Source organism: Brassica oleracea, chromosome C9 (assembly GCF_000695525.1).
Source record: "Brassica oleracea var. oleracea cultivar TO1000 chromosome C9, BOL, whole genome shotgun sequence".
In the NCBI taxonomy this organism is placed as follows: Eukaryota; Viridiplantae; Streptophyta; class Magnoliopsida; order Brassicales; family Brassicaceae; genus Brassica; species Brassica oleracea.
In genome coordinates, this window is record NC_027756.1 from 19391440 (window position 1) to 19409813 (window position 18374).

Genomic DNA, 18374 nt, shown 5'->3' on the forward strand with positions numbered 1-18374 from the left:
GAAAACAATGCATAGAAAATACAAATTTGACTAGATCTAGTCAAGGCAAGAAAAATGGAGAAGAATAGATCTGGTCAAGGCACGGAAAATGGAGAAGACTAGATCTGGTCAAGGCACGGAAAATGATAAGAACGCTTGCGGGACTGTCCGGATGGTCCGCCTGATGAGAATGCATGTCCGTCTTCGGCTTCTTCACCACCCAAGCTAAGTCTGGCTCGACCATGGGTCTTAGAATGTCGAGTTGGTCGGGGAAGACGAGCTTCAGTACGGGCAATCGGTCGTCTGGTCGTGGTTCCAGCCGAAGCTCCAATCAAGACACACGCGGGACGGTTCAGTCAGTGTCTCTGGTACGGTCAGATGAACGAACCTCGGTCAAATTGTTCAGAACGTCCTGATCTCCATGCTGGTTGGCTCCAATGGACTGATTGTCCGGATGGTCCGCCGGATAAGAATGCATGTCCGTCTTCGGTTTCTTCACCACCCAAGCTAAGTCTGGCTCGACCGTGGGTCTTAGAATGTCGAAGATGAGCTTCAGTACGGGGAAATCGGTCGTCTGGTCGTGGTTCCAGCCGAAGCTCCAATCAGGACACACGCGGGACGGCTCGGTCAGTGTGTCTGGTACGGTCAGATGAACAAACCTCGGTCAGTGTGTCTGGTACGGTCAGATGAACGAACCTCGGTCAAATTGTTCAGAACGTCCTGATCTCCATGCTGGTTGGCTCCAATGGACTGATCCACAAACCGGGGCACATCACTTCAGGTACTACATTGTTCTCCAATATGCTGTTGATGAGGTTCTTTGAATCTGACTCCACGTTTAGCTTCCTAACTCCCAACTCCTTGCACTTTTGGAGTCCTTCCCTTAACGCTAAGCCTTCCGCCAACAGGGGAGAGGACACATTTTCTTCCACAACTGTGAAGGTTGATGTTGATCCAAGTTGTTGCACTACCCATCCTAATCCCGCTCGGGAATAGGATCTACTCCACGCTGCATCCGTTTTGAGGGTTGTCCCAACCGCGATGACTTGATGAGGTATGGTGGTTTTTCTCCTATTTTCTTTTGGAGCTTCGCCTTCTTGCCACTCTCTTGCCATAGAGATGGCTCTGGACAGAGAGTCCTCTGCCTCTAGTCTTTGGTTGGAGAAAACCAGCTTGTTTCTCGCGGTCCATATCTCCCACATAATGCTTGGTGCTAAGTGCCCTGCGGTGGTAAGCAAGCTCTCTGTTTCATGTTGTTCCACACTTCTCTAAAATCTATCATTCCGCTAACATCAACATTGTCCACAAAATGTGCTGCCTTCCAGATCCCTTGAGCAAACTCACATTGAAAGAATAGATGAAGAATAGATTAAGGATGTCCGCATCGCTTGCATCTGGAGTCAACTTGTATATGCATGTCTTCCAATCTTGTTCCAACCGGTATGGCTCCTCTCAGTGCTTTCCATACTAGCATCTTCACCTTTTGAGCAGTATTGAGATTCCACACTTCCTAATTCCAGTTTCCCGGGGACTCCAGTATCTCGGCGTTATTCCTCTCTGCAAAGGCCGCATGGTAGCCTGATTTAGTCGAGTATTCTCCATTTTTTGTTCCATCCAACACAACTTGTCAGGAGCTCCTCTTCTACTTGGTCTGATGCTCATTATTTGCTTCTTTGCCCACAGACAGATAACTCTTATTTTCTCAGCGTCCCACTCGGTGGAATTTTTCTTAAACAGGCTAGCGACTTTGAAGTTGTGAGTTGATTCCGTTGGTGGCCCCATTAAGCTCTCCTGATGGCTCACGTTCAGCCATGGGTCTCTCCACAGATCAATGTGGGTTCCACCTCCTACCAGCCATCCTGAGTTCTTGATTATCAAGGTCCGACCAAGTAAAACTCATCTCCATCCGTGAGACTCTGAACTTCTGTTTTCGCATTCCAAGAGGGTACCTCCCGGGTTGTATTTGCCTATGAGTACACGGCTCAGCAGACCCTGTGGATTATTAATTATCGTCCAGCTCAGTTTTCCTAAAAATGCATCATTAAAACTTTCAAAGTCTCGAAGTCCAAGTTTCCCTTTGGCCTTTGGTTGGGCTAGCTTGTTCCAAGCAACCCATGTCATCTTCTTTTTTCCGGTTCTATCGTCCCACATAAACCTAGTGACCGCTGATTGAATCCTCTTTATCAAGCTCATGGGCAGCTTGAAGCAAGTCATCGCGTGTGAAGGTATTGGAGACAAAACAGTCTTCAACATAACTAGTTTGCCCACTGATGATAAGAAACGGTTAGTCCAACCGCTAGCTTTTTGTTTTATCTTGTCCACAATCCCAGTAAACAAGTCTCTTTTGCGCCTCCCAAAGTGTTCCGGTAATCCCAAGTACTTCCCGGTACCTCCTTCTTTATGGATTTGGAGTTCATCCTTAACCGTCTGTTTTAATGACATAGGAGCTTTACTAGAGAAGGTTATTGAGGACTGCTCTGCATTGATTAGCTGACCGGAGGCAGTTTCATAACGCTTTAAAATCCCTTTTAGCGCATCTCTAATTTTCTTATCGGATTTGAGGAAAAACATAGTGTCATCCGCAAACAATAGATGGTAGATATAGGGGCTTCCTCGAGCAACTCAGATACCCTTCAAAGACCCATCTTCTTGTGCTCTATTAAACAATCCTGAGAGCACCTCACTGCATAGTATGAACAAGTAAGGTGAAAGTAGGTCTCCTTGACGGATTCCCCTACTCGGTCGAACTCTTCCTCTAGGCAAGCCGTTGATGAGGAAATAGTAAGTAACAGAGGATACACACTGCATGATCCAACTAATCACTAGAGAATGGAACCCCATCCTATGTAAAACTGCTCCAATAAAATCCCATTCCAATCTGTCTTACGCCTTACTCATATCTGTCTTAACCGCCATTGCACACCGTTTCTGTGCTCTAGAAGTTTTTAGAGTATGAAGGACTTCATGAGTAATGAGGACGTTATCCGAAATTGCTCTCCCGGGGACAAAGGCTGATTGGTTTGGGGAGATTATCGAGTCGAGAACTGGCTGGAGCCTCTTTGTGAGTATCTTAGCCACAATTTTGTAGTATACATTGCAGAGTGAGATGGGTCTATAGTCAAATACTATCTGTGGGCTCGTTGACTTCGGTATTAATCTGATAAGGGTATCATTAATCCCCACTGGGAGATTTCCTGATACAAAGAATTCTTTGATCTCCTCGACTATCTCTGTCCCTATATCCTATCAGTTTGAGCGATAAAAGCTTGCCGAGAATCCGCCGGGACCTGGAGCCTTGTCGGCATGAATAGAGAATAGGGTTTCACGAATTTCCATTGCTGAGGGGATCTCTATGAGCTTCTGATTTGTTTCCTCGGTTATAACCGGCGTAAGCGCAAAGTGCACCGTGTCTACTCTATCCCCTTCCGTAGCAGTGAAGAGATTCTGAAAATAATTGACAATCACTTTGGCAATGTCCTCCTCCTTGTACACCATTTCCCCTTCTTCATTCTCAATAACTGAGAACGAGTTTGCCCTTTTTCGCTTCCTTGCTGTAGCGTGAAAGTAGCCAGTGTTACGGTCTCCTAGACTTAGCCACAAGAGTCGGCTCCTCTGTTTCCAATAGGCCTCCTCCGCGTTATAAGCTGATTTCAGTTCTGTCGTGATCCTGGAGATGATATTTGTGTCGTTTAACTAGCTGCTGAGGGCTCTCTCCAGCTCCTCTTTCTTCTTTTCAATAGCAATGCTGCTATTTAATCCCTGCGCTTTACTCCATTCCATGATAGCTCTGCGGACTCTAGATATTCTATCTCTTATAGTTACCCCTGTTGCGCTTTTCCAGGTATCAAAGACTAGATTTCTAACTTCTTCATTGTCCTTTAGTCTGCGATCATATCTGAACAGGCCGCGTCTCCGTTTTCTCTCCGGTTCGAATATAGAGAAGACAGGTTTGTGATCTGAGCCTTCATATGCCAAGTACTAGCTTCTTGCCGTGGGGAAGGTTGCTACCCAATCGCTGTTTGCAATGGCTCTGTCTAGCCTGCACCTAAAAAAGTGTGTTCCTCGTTGTCCTCGCCACGATAGCGGATCCCCGGAGTGACGAAGATCGTATAGGTCTCCTTCTGAAAAGAAGGTACGTAGATCGCTAAACAAGCCCTCAGGTCTGTCTGGCCCGCCTACTTTCTCGTTTGCGTTGAGAAGGTCATTAAAATCCCCGGTTAAAAACCAAGTTGTATATCGAGCAGTGGCTTTAACCAAGAGCTGGTTCCAAAGTGATTTACGTAATCCTCTGTCTTTGTTGCCATAAATAAAGGATGAATGAAACTTCTTTCCTTCAAACGTTATACAAGTTTCGATACAATTGGCGTCAGAAGAGATTACATCGAGTTGAACATTCTGTTTCCGTAAAAGAGCTAACCCCCCCTGCTCCATGACTCGTCGGAGGGATTAAAAGATGGTGCTCAAAGTCAAGCTGATTCAGTTTCTGCATGACCACTTCATCGGGATTTTTATTTTCCACAAGGAAGATAATATCTGGGTCATTACGCTTCTTTATCTCCCTTAGCCCTTAGGCGATGAACTGTCAGGGGATTCCCTAACCCCTGGCAGTTCCAGCTCAGTACGGCTAAGGAATCCGACTTGGTGGATTCTGAAAATCCACCGCCTTCTTCCTCTTTGGTAAGAACGTACTCAGTAGCTGATCATCTGACTCTTGAGGTGTATTATCATGTGAGTCTGTAGCTCTGTCGTGCCTGGCCTTAGGGATTTTTGTCACCGTCCTTCCCCCTGCAGCAGGCTTTCTTCGACAGGTAGTGGCTTTTGTTTGCTGGACTTTTCTTTTCTTTGTGCTAGCTCATGTCTCTGTTGTTCCGCTTAAAGTCACTTTCCACGTTTCTGGAGGCCGCCCTGGTTTTCTTTTAGCACTTGTGATAGGCACTGCTACCTTTGGCTGGTTTGTCTCCATGACTATTGGTCCCAACCTGAGAGTCGCTGGGATCCGTTCTTGCTCCCTTCCATTAGGGGAAGTAGATAGCCTGAGGGTAGCTGGAATCCTTTCTGCACTTGTCTCAGGAATTGGTGGGAAAGATATTCGGCGTGAGACGTGTATACGATCCTGGGTTGTCTCCACATGAATTGGTTCTGCTGTAACTTGCTCCACAAGAGATTCTCTAACCATTAGGGCTGCATCCTCTTCTACTTCTCCCTCTTCTTCAGCTTGTCTGAACCTTTCTTTCCTTGCTGCACTTTCGTTTGGATCCGCTACGTTTGAATATTGGGTCATGAACTCCCTTACTTCTCCCATAGCCGTTTCCATAGCTTCTTTGGGGAGAGCAACTTGAGACTTTTTCTGAGGAACTCCGATTGAATGTTCCTGAACATTTTTTGAAGATAAAGATTCTTCCCGTCTTGTGTACTCCTTGGGTTTAGGGATCTCCCTATAGTAGGGTTGTGTTCTGTAAGAGGGGCTTCTGACCTCAGGGCAATGTGAGTCAGATGCACGGTATGAGCGTGCTCTTGTTCGTCTTTCATATCCAATTTGATGAGTATCGTGACTCATTGATTTACCTCGTAGGTCATCTCTTTGCGGCCTTCGTGTCTCCTCTCTACGTACTTCATAAGGGTGGTATCGTCTATCTCTCTCATGGCGTCTATCATATCGTCCCTCCAGCATTCTCCTAGTGTTGGTAGTTGGATAGGCTGCTTTGTTCCTGGTTGAGTTGAATTTCACTTGAGCATCGTGTGGGACTTCTCCTTCATGTTCCTCTTCAGTCTCTTTATGTAGATCCAGTTGTTCATTCTTGTTTTCCTTTAGCGCCAGTTGTGCTCTCTTCTGGGCCTTCGCCTCTAGACAGTCTCTCAGTTCATGGTCTAAGCGGTGGCAAAGTGAGCAGTGTCTTTCCAATCTTTCATAAACAAGAGTGACCGAGACTTCTTCTCCACCAGAGTACTCAATAACAGTTGACTTGATTAAGGGAAGCCTCCCATTAACATGGACTCTCATTCGAGCTGCTGTATTAGTGATATCAATGGTTTCCACAAATCCTATGTCCTCTCCGATGGTCCTCATGGTTCCTTCAGTCCACAGATGCACTGGAATCCCCTGAGCTTTAATCCAGAACGGTATGAGAGAAGGGAAGGTTGGGAACAGTTGACTTGATTAAGGAAACTTTTATAAATTAATATCTTTATAAATTAATAAAATTTCAAAGTCCCAATATTATTAATTTATAGAGGTTCTACTGTATGTGTTCATGATTGACTATTCATACATACTTTTATTTCTCTTATTGTTAGGGAAAGTGATGCAAAACTGATTAAAGATATCCTCAGTAATATTCTGAAGGAACTGAATATAACTCCATCTAAGGATTTTCAGAACTTTCCCGGGATAGAAGATCATTATGAAAAGATGATTGCATTGTTGGATTTGGAATCTGAGGAAGTGAGGATGGTTGGGATATGGGGTCCCTCAGGGATTGGCAAGACTACCATTGCAAGAGATCTATTTAGTCGTCTCAGTCGCCACTTCCAAAGTAGTGTTTTCATAGATAGGCGAATTGTGTCTGAGAGTAAGGAAGGTTACATAAAATGCAACCCCATAGACTATAACATGAAGTTGCACTTGCAAGAAAAATTCCTATCTAAATTATTAGATGAAGAGGGAATGAAGGTGAATCACTTAGGTGCAGTGAAAGGGAAACTAAAGCACCGGAAGGTCCTTATCATTATTGATGACTTGGATGATCAAATGGTGTTAGATGCCTTGGCCGGTGGACATGAATGGTTTGGTCCTGGGAGCAGAATCATTGCGATTACAAAAGATAAGCATATTCTAAGTTCTCATCGGATTGAACATATCTACGAAGTCGATTTCCCATCTGAAAAAGTTGCTCTTCAGATTTTTTGTCAATCTGCTTTCAATCAAAATTCTCCCCCTGATGGTTTCATGGAGCTTGCTTCTGAAGTTGCAGAGCGTGCAGGTGGTCTTCCTTTGGGTCTTAACGTTCTAGGTGCATCTATGCGTGATAGAAAGCATAAGTATTGGGTAGATACTTTACCTACTCTTCGGAAAGGTCTAGATAAGAGTATTGAGAAAACGCTAAGGTTTACCTACGAAGAATTAGAAAGGGAAGATGATAAAGCATTATTTCGTCACATTGCATGTCTTTTTAATGGTGATGAAGTCAATTACATTGAATTGATGCTTAGTGAGTTGAATGCTAGTAAAAGTCTTGAACATCTAGTTGATAAGTCCCTCATACGTAAAATCCTATCGGATAATAATACGAATAGCGTGGAGATGCACTGTTTGGTTCAAGAAATGGGGAAAGAAATGGTCCGCGCACAATCTAAGACACCCGGAGAACGGGAATTCTTAATGGATTCAAAAGATGTTTGCAATGTTCTTAAAGATGGCACTGTAAGTTTTTATTTCTCTCTTTCCATAACTCTGATATGAGACTAAAAATTTCTAAGACCATAATTCTTGTATATTTTCAGGGTACTCAAGAGGTTCTTGGTATATCACTGGATCTAGATGATATAGATGAGGCGCAGATACATGAGAAGGCTTTTACAAGGATGAGTAGTCTCCATTTCCTTAAATTCTATAAAAAGTCATTGGGGGGGAAGAAGGAAGTTATATGGGGAAAATTACCCAAAACACTCTATTTTCCGGAGGAACTCAAATTACTAACTTGGCCGGGATATCCTATGGCATGCATGCCTTCTAATTTTTGTCCTAAAAATCTGGTGGAACTCAGAATGCCCAACAGCAAGCTTAAGAGTCTATGGGAGGGAGTAAAGGTAAGTATCGATAGATTATCAGAATGTGGTTAAATTAGATTTTTGCAATCCAAAACATCGACGAGAAATAAGTATTTTAATATTTCCAGTATGATCTTTTAACAATCCTTTTAATTGATGTGTGTTTTCTGACTTTCTCTATCTCTCGTTTTGATTCAGCCGCTGACATTCCTCAAGGATATTGATCTGTCAGAATCTAAAAACCTGAAGAAAATCCCAGATCTTTCAACAGCTACTAATCTTGAGACATTGAATCTTCGTGGTTGTTCAAGTTTGGTGAAGCTTCCTTCCTCTATTGGGAATCTCAGTAGTCTAAAGGATTTGAACATGGCTGGATGCACAAAGCTGGAGTCTCTTCCAAAGGGCATCAACCTTAAATCCCTCATTCGCTTCAATCTCAGTGGATGCTTTAAGTTGAGGAATTACCATGGTATTTCAGATAAAACTTCAGTCCTCCATTTAAACAAAACAGCGATCAAAACTTTCTCCTCTTTCGGTCTAGAGAATGTCGTTGAACTTCACCTTGAGCAAATAACTAGTAAGGGGTTGTGGAAAGGAGTTCAGGTAATACATACTTCCTCCTAAGAAGATTTTCTAGATTATTCACATTTATTATGAATACAATTAATATTCATATTGAATTTATTATTTATTTTTACTAATACACTTTTCAATAACTACAACCAGATACATTTAATTAATTTAAATATTCGTAATTAATATTTTTTTAAAATAAAAAAGTATCTTAGAAAATATTTTTTTCTGGAACAAGAAAAAATGTTAGAAAATCTTATTTTCAGTAAAGAGATAGTATTAGATAAAACTATTCAGTTATGAATTTGTAGAGTACATCAAAATACATAAAAACTATTTTTAATTTATTAAAAGGACAAAAAAACCTTTTATAAAACTTTAAGTTGACCTTTTCAACAGGATATGCATGTTTAAACTATCCTTTGCTTTTTGTCTCATTTGTTTTTTTACTCAGCCTCTTCCAAGCCTCAAGAAAATAGTGTTGACGGGATCTGTAAACCTAAAAGAAATCCCGGATCTTTCAAAGGCAACAAGACTGGAGACACTTAAACTCAATGGTTGCTCGAGTTTGGCGGAGCTAACACTTTCGTCCATTCAGAATCTAAATAATTTGACGAGCTTGGAAATGGTAGGATGCTCAAGTCTAAAGACACTTCCAACCGGTATCAACTTGGAGTCTTTGTATTCCCTCGATCTCAACGGATGCTCGCAGTTGACGATTTTCCCAGAGATCTCAACCAACATCTCGACTCTTAACCTAAACCAAACGGCCATCAAAGAAATTCCTACAAGTATCAAAAACTTGTTAAACCTAGAATACATGGAAATGCGCAGGTGCAAAAATCTAAAGATTCTTCCGACCGGCATCGACTTAATCTCTCTCTATCACCTCGATCTCAATGGATGCTCACGGCTGAGTAGTTTTCCAGATTTCTCAAGAAACATCGCTATTCTCTATCTAAACCAGACAGGGATTAGAGAAGTTCCTCCATGGATCATTGACTTCTCAAACCTTGAAACCTTAGAGATGTGGGAGTGCAGAGAGCTTTACCACATTTCACCAGAAATTTTCAAACTTCCCAACCTTCTCGAGGTTTTCTTCTCAGAGTGCAAGAAGTTGACTGAAGTTAGATGGCCTGAGAACACAGAAGACAACAATAACACTTTCACTAACTTGTCATTGGTCAGTTTCATCGATTGTTTCAGTTCAAATCAAGAAGCCTTCATTCAACAATCAGCTTCCGAGTATATGATCTTTCCAGGTGAGGTGCCTCCATATTTTACTCACCAATCAACTGGTAGCTCCCTTAACATCCCCCTGCATCATTTTTCTCTCTTTAAAAGAACCTTCTTGGACTTCAAAGCTTGCGCCGTGGTTGATTCTGATCTCGTCGTTGATCCGACGGTCAAGGATAAGCTTTGCTTTATAGACATTGAGGTAGAGTGTAAGTTTAGAGACAAGCACGGGAACTACTTTGGACCCGCTAAACCAAAATGTGTGTCCTTGCATCTGAAATATAATCATCAGATTATATTTGATTGTCGTTTCCCTCTAGACCAAGCGTGCGATCAAGTTATGATAACATTTAAGCTCCCTAGTAGCAGACTTAAACTAAAAGAAAAACTAAAAGGCTGCGGTGTGCGACTCTTAGACTGTCCTCCAGTTTTGCCTAGTCAGACTGAAGCTGATGAAAGCATAGCTGATAATGATGGAAGTTCTGAGAATTACCTTGTTGAACATAAGTGTAAAGACAATAGCGATGATGAAGGCTATGTGATGCGCGGATCTTCACCGGTCTTTTCTCCGCAAGCCTAGTTGTGACCAGCTCATTTAACCTTTTTTTTTGTTTTTATTCTTTTGTTGGGCTTTCTATGTTCTAGGATTTTAAGTACTACATAATTTACTTTTTCATTTAGACTTAGAATTTTCATTTGTTAATTTCAAATTTGAGTGTAGTTATGGCTCGTTGTTTATCATTGATTAGAAAATAAAGAAACACTTTAGAATTTTTCCTTGTTGATGTCGATTGCTTGTGAATCAACGTCTTTTAAGAACCCTCTTTCAGCGGCTATTTTTAGTGTCTCAACAGTCTTCAAATTAAATCCCTCGGTAGAACGACTATTTATATCTGAATCAACGGTCTTTGAGGCTATCCTGCTTGACACCGCTCCAATTTGATATCAGAGCAATACACACGTATCTGTTAAAACAGAGAAACGATGGAAAACTAAGACGTCCTCAATTCACCACCAGAATTTATATAGACATTCTTACAACAAGACATTCCATATGTTCCATTATGTTAAACTATCATCTTATCAAAACGTGATTGATTCATCCCAAAACTTCAACAGATAGAAGGAACAAGATAAGAATAAACTTCTTTGGCCATGTACGCTGTGATACTGTTCCTCGGTGGCACAAACACTGCAACAGTTCAACCCGCTATCGCCATTGGAATGTACTCAGCCATCCCTTATGCAATCTCTCAGGTTAACCATTCTGAATACTCTTTCTATTGAAAGTTTGTATATTCTCACTTGATTACAAACGACTCGTACATGGAGGATCCTAGTTAATCTAGTTACAGTTGGTAGATCCTCAAAACAAGGAGTATAGCTAACCAGAAGAATATACGATATCTAATAAGAATAACTGACATATTCTTTTACCCTCCGGCAATGAAATGGTTGGTGCAGCAAACGGTCAAGCTGGATCTGAAGTCTGTAAACAATGAGGTTGGAAGAACTTTAGTGAAAATTTCAGCATATCGAAGCGGGGATGGAACATGAATGACCTTAACTTGTCCAAGAGCAACCTTCTCCCTTACGAAATGAAGATCGATTTCAATATGTTTGGTTCGTTGATGCTTCAGTGGGTTTGTTGATAGGTAGACTGAGCTTATATTGTCGCAAAACACCGAGTTTGCCATACGGATGGAAAAATGTAGCTCGAGCAAGAGGTTGCGTAAGAAGCAAGTTTCAGCTAATGCATTAGCGATTAATTTGTATTCAGCCTCTGCACTTGATCTGGCTACAGTTTGTTGTCTTTTAGAAGACCATGATATAAGATTTTCACCAAGGTAGACAGCATAGCCAGAGGTTGATCGTTTTGTGTCAGGACATCCTGCCCAAGGTAGCTCATATGTTGCTAGCGTGGATCATGCATGAAGAGACATATCTATTGCACTGCATAGGCAATATCTGCTGGTCTTGTGAAAGTGAGGTATTTAAGGGTACCGGCGTGACTTTGATACTCAGTTGGATTTTTTATTGGGCCGCCTACAGTTCCAGATAGCTTTGAATTGATGTCCACTTGAGTTGAAACAAGCTTGTATTCAGTCATTCACTACAAGAAAACAGGTGGTTAACGAATGCACTTTTTATCTTTAAATCGTCGTTAATCCCCTATTACGACGATTTTCCTATCGTCGTTAGTAGCTAGTCGTAACGTGTCAACGTCATAATAGTTACGACGAAGATGATTAGTCGCTAAATCGTCGTAACAGAATTCGTCGTAAGTAGACGTAATATTACGTTCACATATTTAGTCGTAAATGGGTTGTAAACTATCATCGTTACGTTGTCTAAATGAAGTCGTAAAAACCAGGTTAGAAGGTCGTAAACGTTACGACCAATTTACATCGACTGTCGACGTGAATTGGTCGTAAAATTTACGACTAGTTTACATCTGTCGTCGATGTAAATTAGTCGTATAAAAAGTGTAGGCTTTACCTTAGGAGTATCGATCAAAAGACATATGGACTCTTACTCAAGCATGTTTATGAACACACGTGTTTGTCTTATCTGATTCCTTTCTTCCCTCTTTCTATCTTCTGTGAATCTCAATTCCAATGAACAAAGATGCTGATACAGTCCATCTTATTCATATTCTTTTCGAATTTCTCTTTTATTTTTCTCTCTTTTTTTATTTCTTATTTTGAGAAAGTTTGGGGAAATAATGGAGTCACAGGAGACACTATTACCCCTCGCTTCCAACGATGTGTGATCATTCCATTAGAGTATAATAATGGAGCTGCAGGAGACACTCCTACCCTTCTAAACCGCATGAAATCATTTCAATCTTTTTATACTTATAGATGCCGAAGAGAGAGAGAAAAAAATAGAAATCAGAAACACACAGACTTTTACCTTCCACATTTGATGGTAAGTGTTAATTATTTTTTCATTTTTTAATAATTAATAAATTATTTATTAATCAATTTATAAAAATTTTGTATAGGCCGCTGAGGAAAGATAAGCACCATATCTTTCCCGACTTTACAAGAAGACACACCAACATGTGGATGGAACGTTCGTGGATGCTCGGGAAGAAAGGATCCACAGCGATGTGGAGGCTCGGATCCAAGAGGTCCAGACCCAGCTGTCGCAACAAAATTCTGATGGCGTCCGGTTCAGTTGTCGGCCGTCGAACATGACAAAATTTTTGAAGATGTAAAATATTTTATATACATTTTAATAAGTTTTAATAATTTTATAATTAATATATATTTACAAATAATAAAATTCATTAATTAATTATAGGTTGTCCCGAAGAAAAGGGGACGGATGTTCGAGATCGATTCAGTGAACGATGTTCCGAGGGCGAGAGCAGGTCACGGTTCTGCAAGGGAGGAAAATGCTCAGCTCCGGGAAGCTTTGTCGGCTGCCAACACCATCATGGCGGAGAACAGGACCCAAATGATGGCCATGGCGTCGATGTTTGATCTCATGGAGGATGGAAACCCGGCGCTTGCAGAGATGTGGCGGACGGTACGTCGGAACATAAATCCAACCAAACTCCGGAAGAGCAGGTGGAGCTAGAGCGGCAGACTGAGCGCCGTAGTTCTGAGCTCGGGGATGACCTGAACCTTTAGGTTTAATTTTTTCGGTTTGTATATATTTTGTATATTAGAAAATTTAATATATTAGATTTTTATTTTAATTTTTGGAATTTAAATAATTTTCCAAAATATTTTATCTTATGAATTTTTAATTTAAAAAAACAAATTTAAAAATGAATAATTAGAAATGATGTTAATTGGTAGTAACATTACGACTAATTTCCATCCACGGGGATGTAAACTAGTTGTAAATTTATGGCCATCTAACCTGATTTTTACGACAGGTTTCACAACAGCATAACAACAACATTTTACGACATATTTACGACGGAACATGTGGACGTAATATTACGTCTACGTTATGACGAATTATATTACAACGATTTAAAGACTATTCTTATTCGTCGTAATATTTACGACGATTGACGCATTACGACGAGCTAATAACGACGATTGGAGAATTGTCATTAAATATTCGTAATAGGGAATTAAAGACGATTTGACGACGAATTGTGTAGTTGTTAATCCCATGTTTTGTTGTTGTGAGATGGGTGTAGAAACTTTTGATTTTTTTTTGTTAAAGATATTTTTATCTGGTAAAAAACTTGTCTTCTCAGAATAAAGAAAACAAGAAAAAAACTTATCAAATCTATTAATTTAAACTCTTATTTTTTTTTATCTATTATTGAGAAATCATTGGAGGACCACCTAAATAATTACTTAATGTAGCATATTTGATAATTTAGATTAAATCTTAATAATAAATAATAAGTAAGCGACGAAAATGCTTCGGAGAGTTGAAAATAAGCGTAGATCCGGAGATTCCGGAATAGGGCTCGATAGAATGCTTGATCGATGTTTTAAGGCCTTGCCTTAACCAAGAGTCATCGTATTCGTCGCACGAATCATAGATAGAACCCGATCCTTGGATAGGGATCGCACTCCGCTGTCCCGCTTGGTGGACGAGATCTTCTCTCGGGGTCATCCTGGGTTACTGAAGGGTTGTCCGACTGCTCGGTGACCGAATCAGAGAAGTTTTGACCGCTTTCTCTTCCTTACAGCACTCTCGGACTGATCATCCAATCCATCTTGCTGCGACAAAGCAAGCTTTAACAATAAATTTGATTTTTACTTTTAGTTATAACAAAAAAATTTGAAAACAATGCATTAATTAATTTCGTAATTAGCAATATAATATTATTATAATTCATATTAATTAAAATTTTATCATAAAATAAAGAAAATATGTTATTTTTATACATTTATCATTATAATCTATATTATATCAAAATGAGGTGCTCTATGAAATAAATATGAAAAATATATTAAATTGGTAGATTAACCTATTTTTTAAAAAGCGTTCATTTAAATAAATTATCATTTTCAATGCATAAATTAATTTCAATCTGTAAACTTTAAAAATATAATTGTGTTTATTAAAAAAATATTTAAAACAATTGTGGGAAATAGTTGATTACTGAAAATATTCTATTAGTAACTAAAATCTAATATATTTTCTTAATAAGTGTGAAAAACCTGTATTTTTCTTAAAGATATGGAGTAGTATTGTTATTCCTAATTTTGAATTTATTTTTCAATTGTTGAAATATCTAATCTGGAGAAAGAGCCAGTTTACATTTAATATAGAGCCAGTTTACATTTAATAAAGTCTAGGTTTCAAAAAATAAAATAGAAGGTGCAATTTCAAAAAATTAAACTATTAATAGAGTAATTTACAAATTATACCTGAAAAATAAATGCATTAATGAATATTAGTTAAATCAAATTTTAAAATTATTTCATATATACCACAGTTTACCATGAATTACATTATTATTCTAAATTAAGTATTAATACTTTTATTAATTTTTATTAAAGTTTCACCCATATTCTAATATAATAAAAGATAATTAAGATTAGTTCAACAATAAAATAAAGATAATTAGGATGATGGTCGCGTGTTCAAAGCACAATCTTTTACAACATCGTAGGTATCCTGTAATGAAGCATCATCGTCGAAGGAACCATGTGGTTTATTGACTCACCTCCACCATAGTCTTCGTTGACTTTTCTATGTGGCTAAGTCTCCTTAAGGAACACATCTCATAGATAGCAACGTTTTGAAATAGAAAGAACATCAATAGATCATCTTTGAATTTCAAAAAAATAAAGAGTTAAATTTGAAACTGTTATTTTGGTATTCGTATTTGCCTAAAATAAATAACTAAAATCTGATATTTTTTTAATAAGTGTGAAAAAATCTAAAATATACATATTTCTAAAAAAGAAAGAGTAGTATTGTTATTCTTAATTTTTAATTTATTTTTTAATTATTGAAATATCTAATCTGATAAATGATCAGTTTACATTTAATAAAGTCTAGTTTTCAAAAAAATAAATAGAAGGTAAAATTTAAAAAATTTAAACTATAAATAGAGTAATTTACAAATTATACCTTAAAAATAAATGAATTTATGACGTGTTAGTTAAATCAAATTTTAAAACTATTTCATATATACCACAGTTTACCATAAATTACATTATTATTATAAATTCTAAATTCAATATTAATACTTTTATTAATTTTTATTAAAGTTTCACCCATATTCTAATATAATAAAAGATAGAGTTAAAAAAAATAAAAATAAAGATAATTAGAAAGATGGTGGCGTGTTCAAAACACAATCTTTTTACAACATCGTGGGTATCCTGTAATGAAGCATCATCGTCGAAGGAGCCACGTGGTTTATTGACTCACGTCCACTTCATTGACTTTTCTACGTGGTGAAGAGCATCTCTAACCCATAACACTATTTTAGTGTCAAAATTACATTATTTTAGTATAATTTCAACACTAAAAAAAATTCTTCTCCAACCATAACACTAAATTTCATACTAAAAGTTATTTTATAATATTATATATATTTATGTTTTTATTTATCACTTATTTAATTGTCTATTTTATTAATAAAATAAGTAAATAGTGTTTTAGTGAGATGAATAGTGTTTTAGTGTGGTGAATAGTGTCACACTAAATTTGGTGTGAAATTATAGTGTTGCACTAAAATGGTGTAATTTTTAGAATTAGATTGAAAAAGGTTTTTGTGTCAAAATCACACTAAAATAGTGTTTTGGAGTTGGATTGGAGATTGCTTAAGTCTCCTTGAATAAGACATCTCATAGATAGCAACATTTTGAAAAAGAAATAACATCAATAGATCATCTTGAATTTCCAAAAATAAAGAGTTAAATTTGAAACTGTTACTTCGGTACTCGCATTTGTCTAAAATAAATAACTAAAATCTGATATATTTTTTTAGTAAGCGTAAAAAATCTAAAACATACATTTTTCTGAAAAAGAAAGAGTTGTATTGTTATTTTTAATTTTTAATTTATTTTTTAATTATTGAAATATCTAATCTGAATAAATAGTTAGTTTATATTTAATAAAGTCTAATTTTCAAAAAATAAAATAGAAGGTAAATTTTTTAAAATTTAAACTATTAATAGAGTTATTTAAAAATTATACCTTAAAAATAAATGCATTTATGACATATTAGTTAAATTAAATTTTAAAACTATTTCATATAGACCACAGTTTACCATAAATTACATTATTATTCAAAATTAAATATTAATACTTTTATTAATTTTATTAAAGTTTCACCCATATTCTAATATAATAAAAGATAATTAAGATTAGTTCAAAAAAATAAAAAAATAAAGATAATTAGGATGATGGTGGCGTGTTCAAAACACAATCTTTTACAACATCGTGGGTATCGTGTAATGAAGCATCATCGTCGAAGGAACCATGTGGTTTATTGACTCACCTCCACCATAGTCTTCATTGACTTTTCTATGTGGCTAAGTCTCCTTAAGGAAGACATCTCATAGATAGCAACATTTTGAAAAAGAAAGAACATCAATAGATCATCTTGAATTTCCAAAAATAAAGAGTTAAATTTGAAACTGTTATTTTGGTACTCGTACTCGTATTTGACTAAAATAAATAGCTAAAATTTGATATATTTTTTTATTAAGTGTGAAAAATCTAAGACATATATTTTTTGGAAAAAGAAAGACTAATATTGTTATTCTTAATTTTGAATTAATATTTTAATTATTGAAATATCTAATCTGGATAAAGATTCAGTTTACATTTAATAAAGTCTAATTTTCAAATAATAAAATAGAAGGTAAATTTTTAAAATTTAAACTATTAATAAAGTAATTTAAAAATTATACCTTAAAAATAAATGCATTTATGACATATTAGTTAAATTAAATTTTAAAACTATTTCATATAGACCACAGTTTACCATAAATTACATTATTATTCAAAATTAAATATTAATACTTTTATTAATTTTATTAAAGTTTCACCCATATTCTAATATAATAAAAGATAATTAAGATTAGTTCAAAAAAAATAAAAATAAAGATAATTAGGATGATGGTGGCGTGTTCAAAACACAATCTTTTACAACATCGTGGGTATCCTGTAATGAATCATTGTTGAAGGAACTAGGGGTGGGCAAAAAATCCGAACCGAGTCAAACCTAACCAACCGAACCGATACCAATTCAAACTGAACCAAAGTCTATTTCAAATCATTCGGTTGATGATTTTGTCAACTCGAATGGTTCGGTTCGGTTCGGTTAACCGAACTGAACCGAAAAACCAATGTATTTTTGTAATTATTTAAATTAAAAATATTAATAATACCAATATACTAAAATTCTAATACCAAACCACAAATATTTCATTGTTTATTCATTAACTTATATTTCTCTAACCTAATATGTAATCATCAAATTGTTTTGATTTAAAATATTTTATTTATCGCAGGCTTTTTAATTTTAATGATATAAGAAACATTACTAATGATGTTGTTGTTTTTTACTTTAGTTAACTTTCATTTGTTTTAAATTTTATACTTTTTTTAATTTTTTAAAGGTTTTTTTTTCAGTTTTATATTGAATTTAGTTCACATAGTCTATGTTTACATAATTTATGTTTTAAAACATAATTTCTCTTAGAAAAATTAAACTAAAAAGAATATAATTAAACCGATCCAAAAAATAAACCAAACAGAATACAAACCGAACCAAATACAAACTGAACCAAATATAAACCGTGCCGAACACAAACCGAACCAAACTAACTATGGTTTACTTCAGTTGGAAAAATACTAGAACCGAACTAACC

General features: G+C 36.9%; 1 protein-coding gene across 1 annotated transcript in view; it reads left to right on the forward strand.

Moving 5' to 3' along the window:
• The window catches only part of LOC106317939 (disease resistance protein RPS6-like), a 14076-nt gene extending 3936 nt beyond the window's left edge, over positions 1 to 10140 (forward strand). Inside the window, exons 2-5 of the mRNA XM_013755756.1 lie at positions 6274 to 7399; positions 7480 to 7785; positions 7945 to 8349; positions 8774 to 10140. Of these exons, the coding sequence (XP_013611210.1) occupies positions 6274 to 7399; positions 7480 to 7785; positions 7945 to 8349; positions 8774 to 10135 (3199 nt within the window). The 3' untranslated portion in view covers positions 10136 to 10140. The remainder of the gene's footprint in view (positions 1 to 6273; positions 7400 to 7479; positions 7786 to 7944; positions 8350 to 8773) is intronic.
• Positions 10141 to 18374: the final 8234 nt, after the last annotated feature.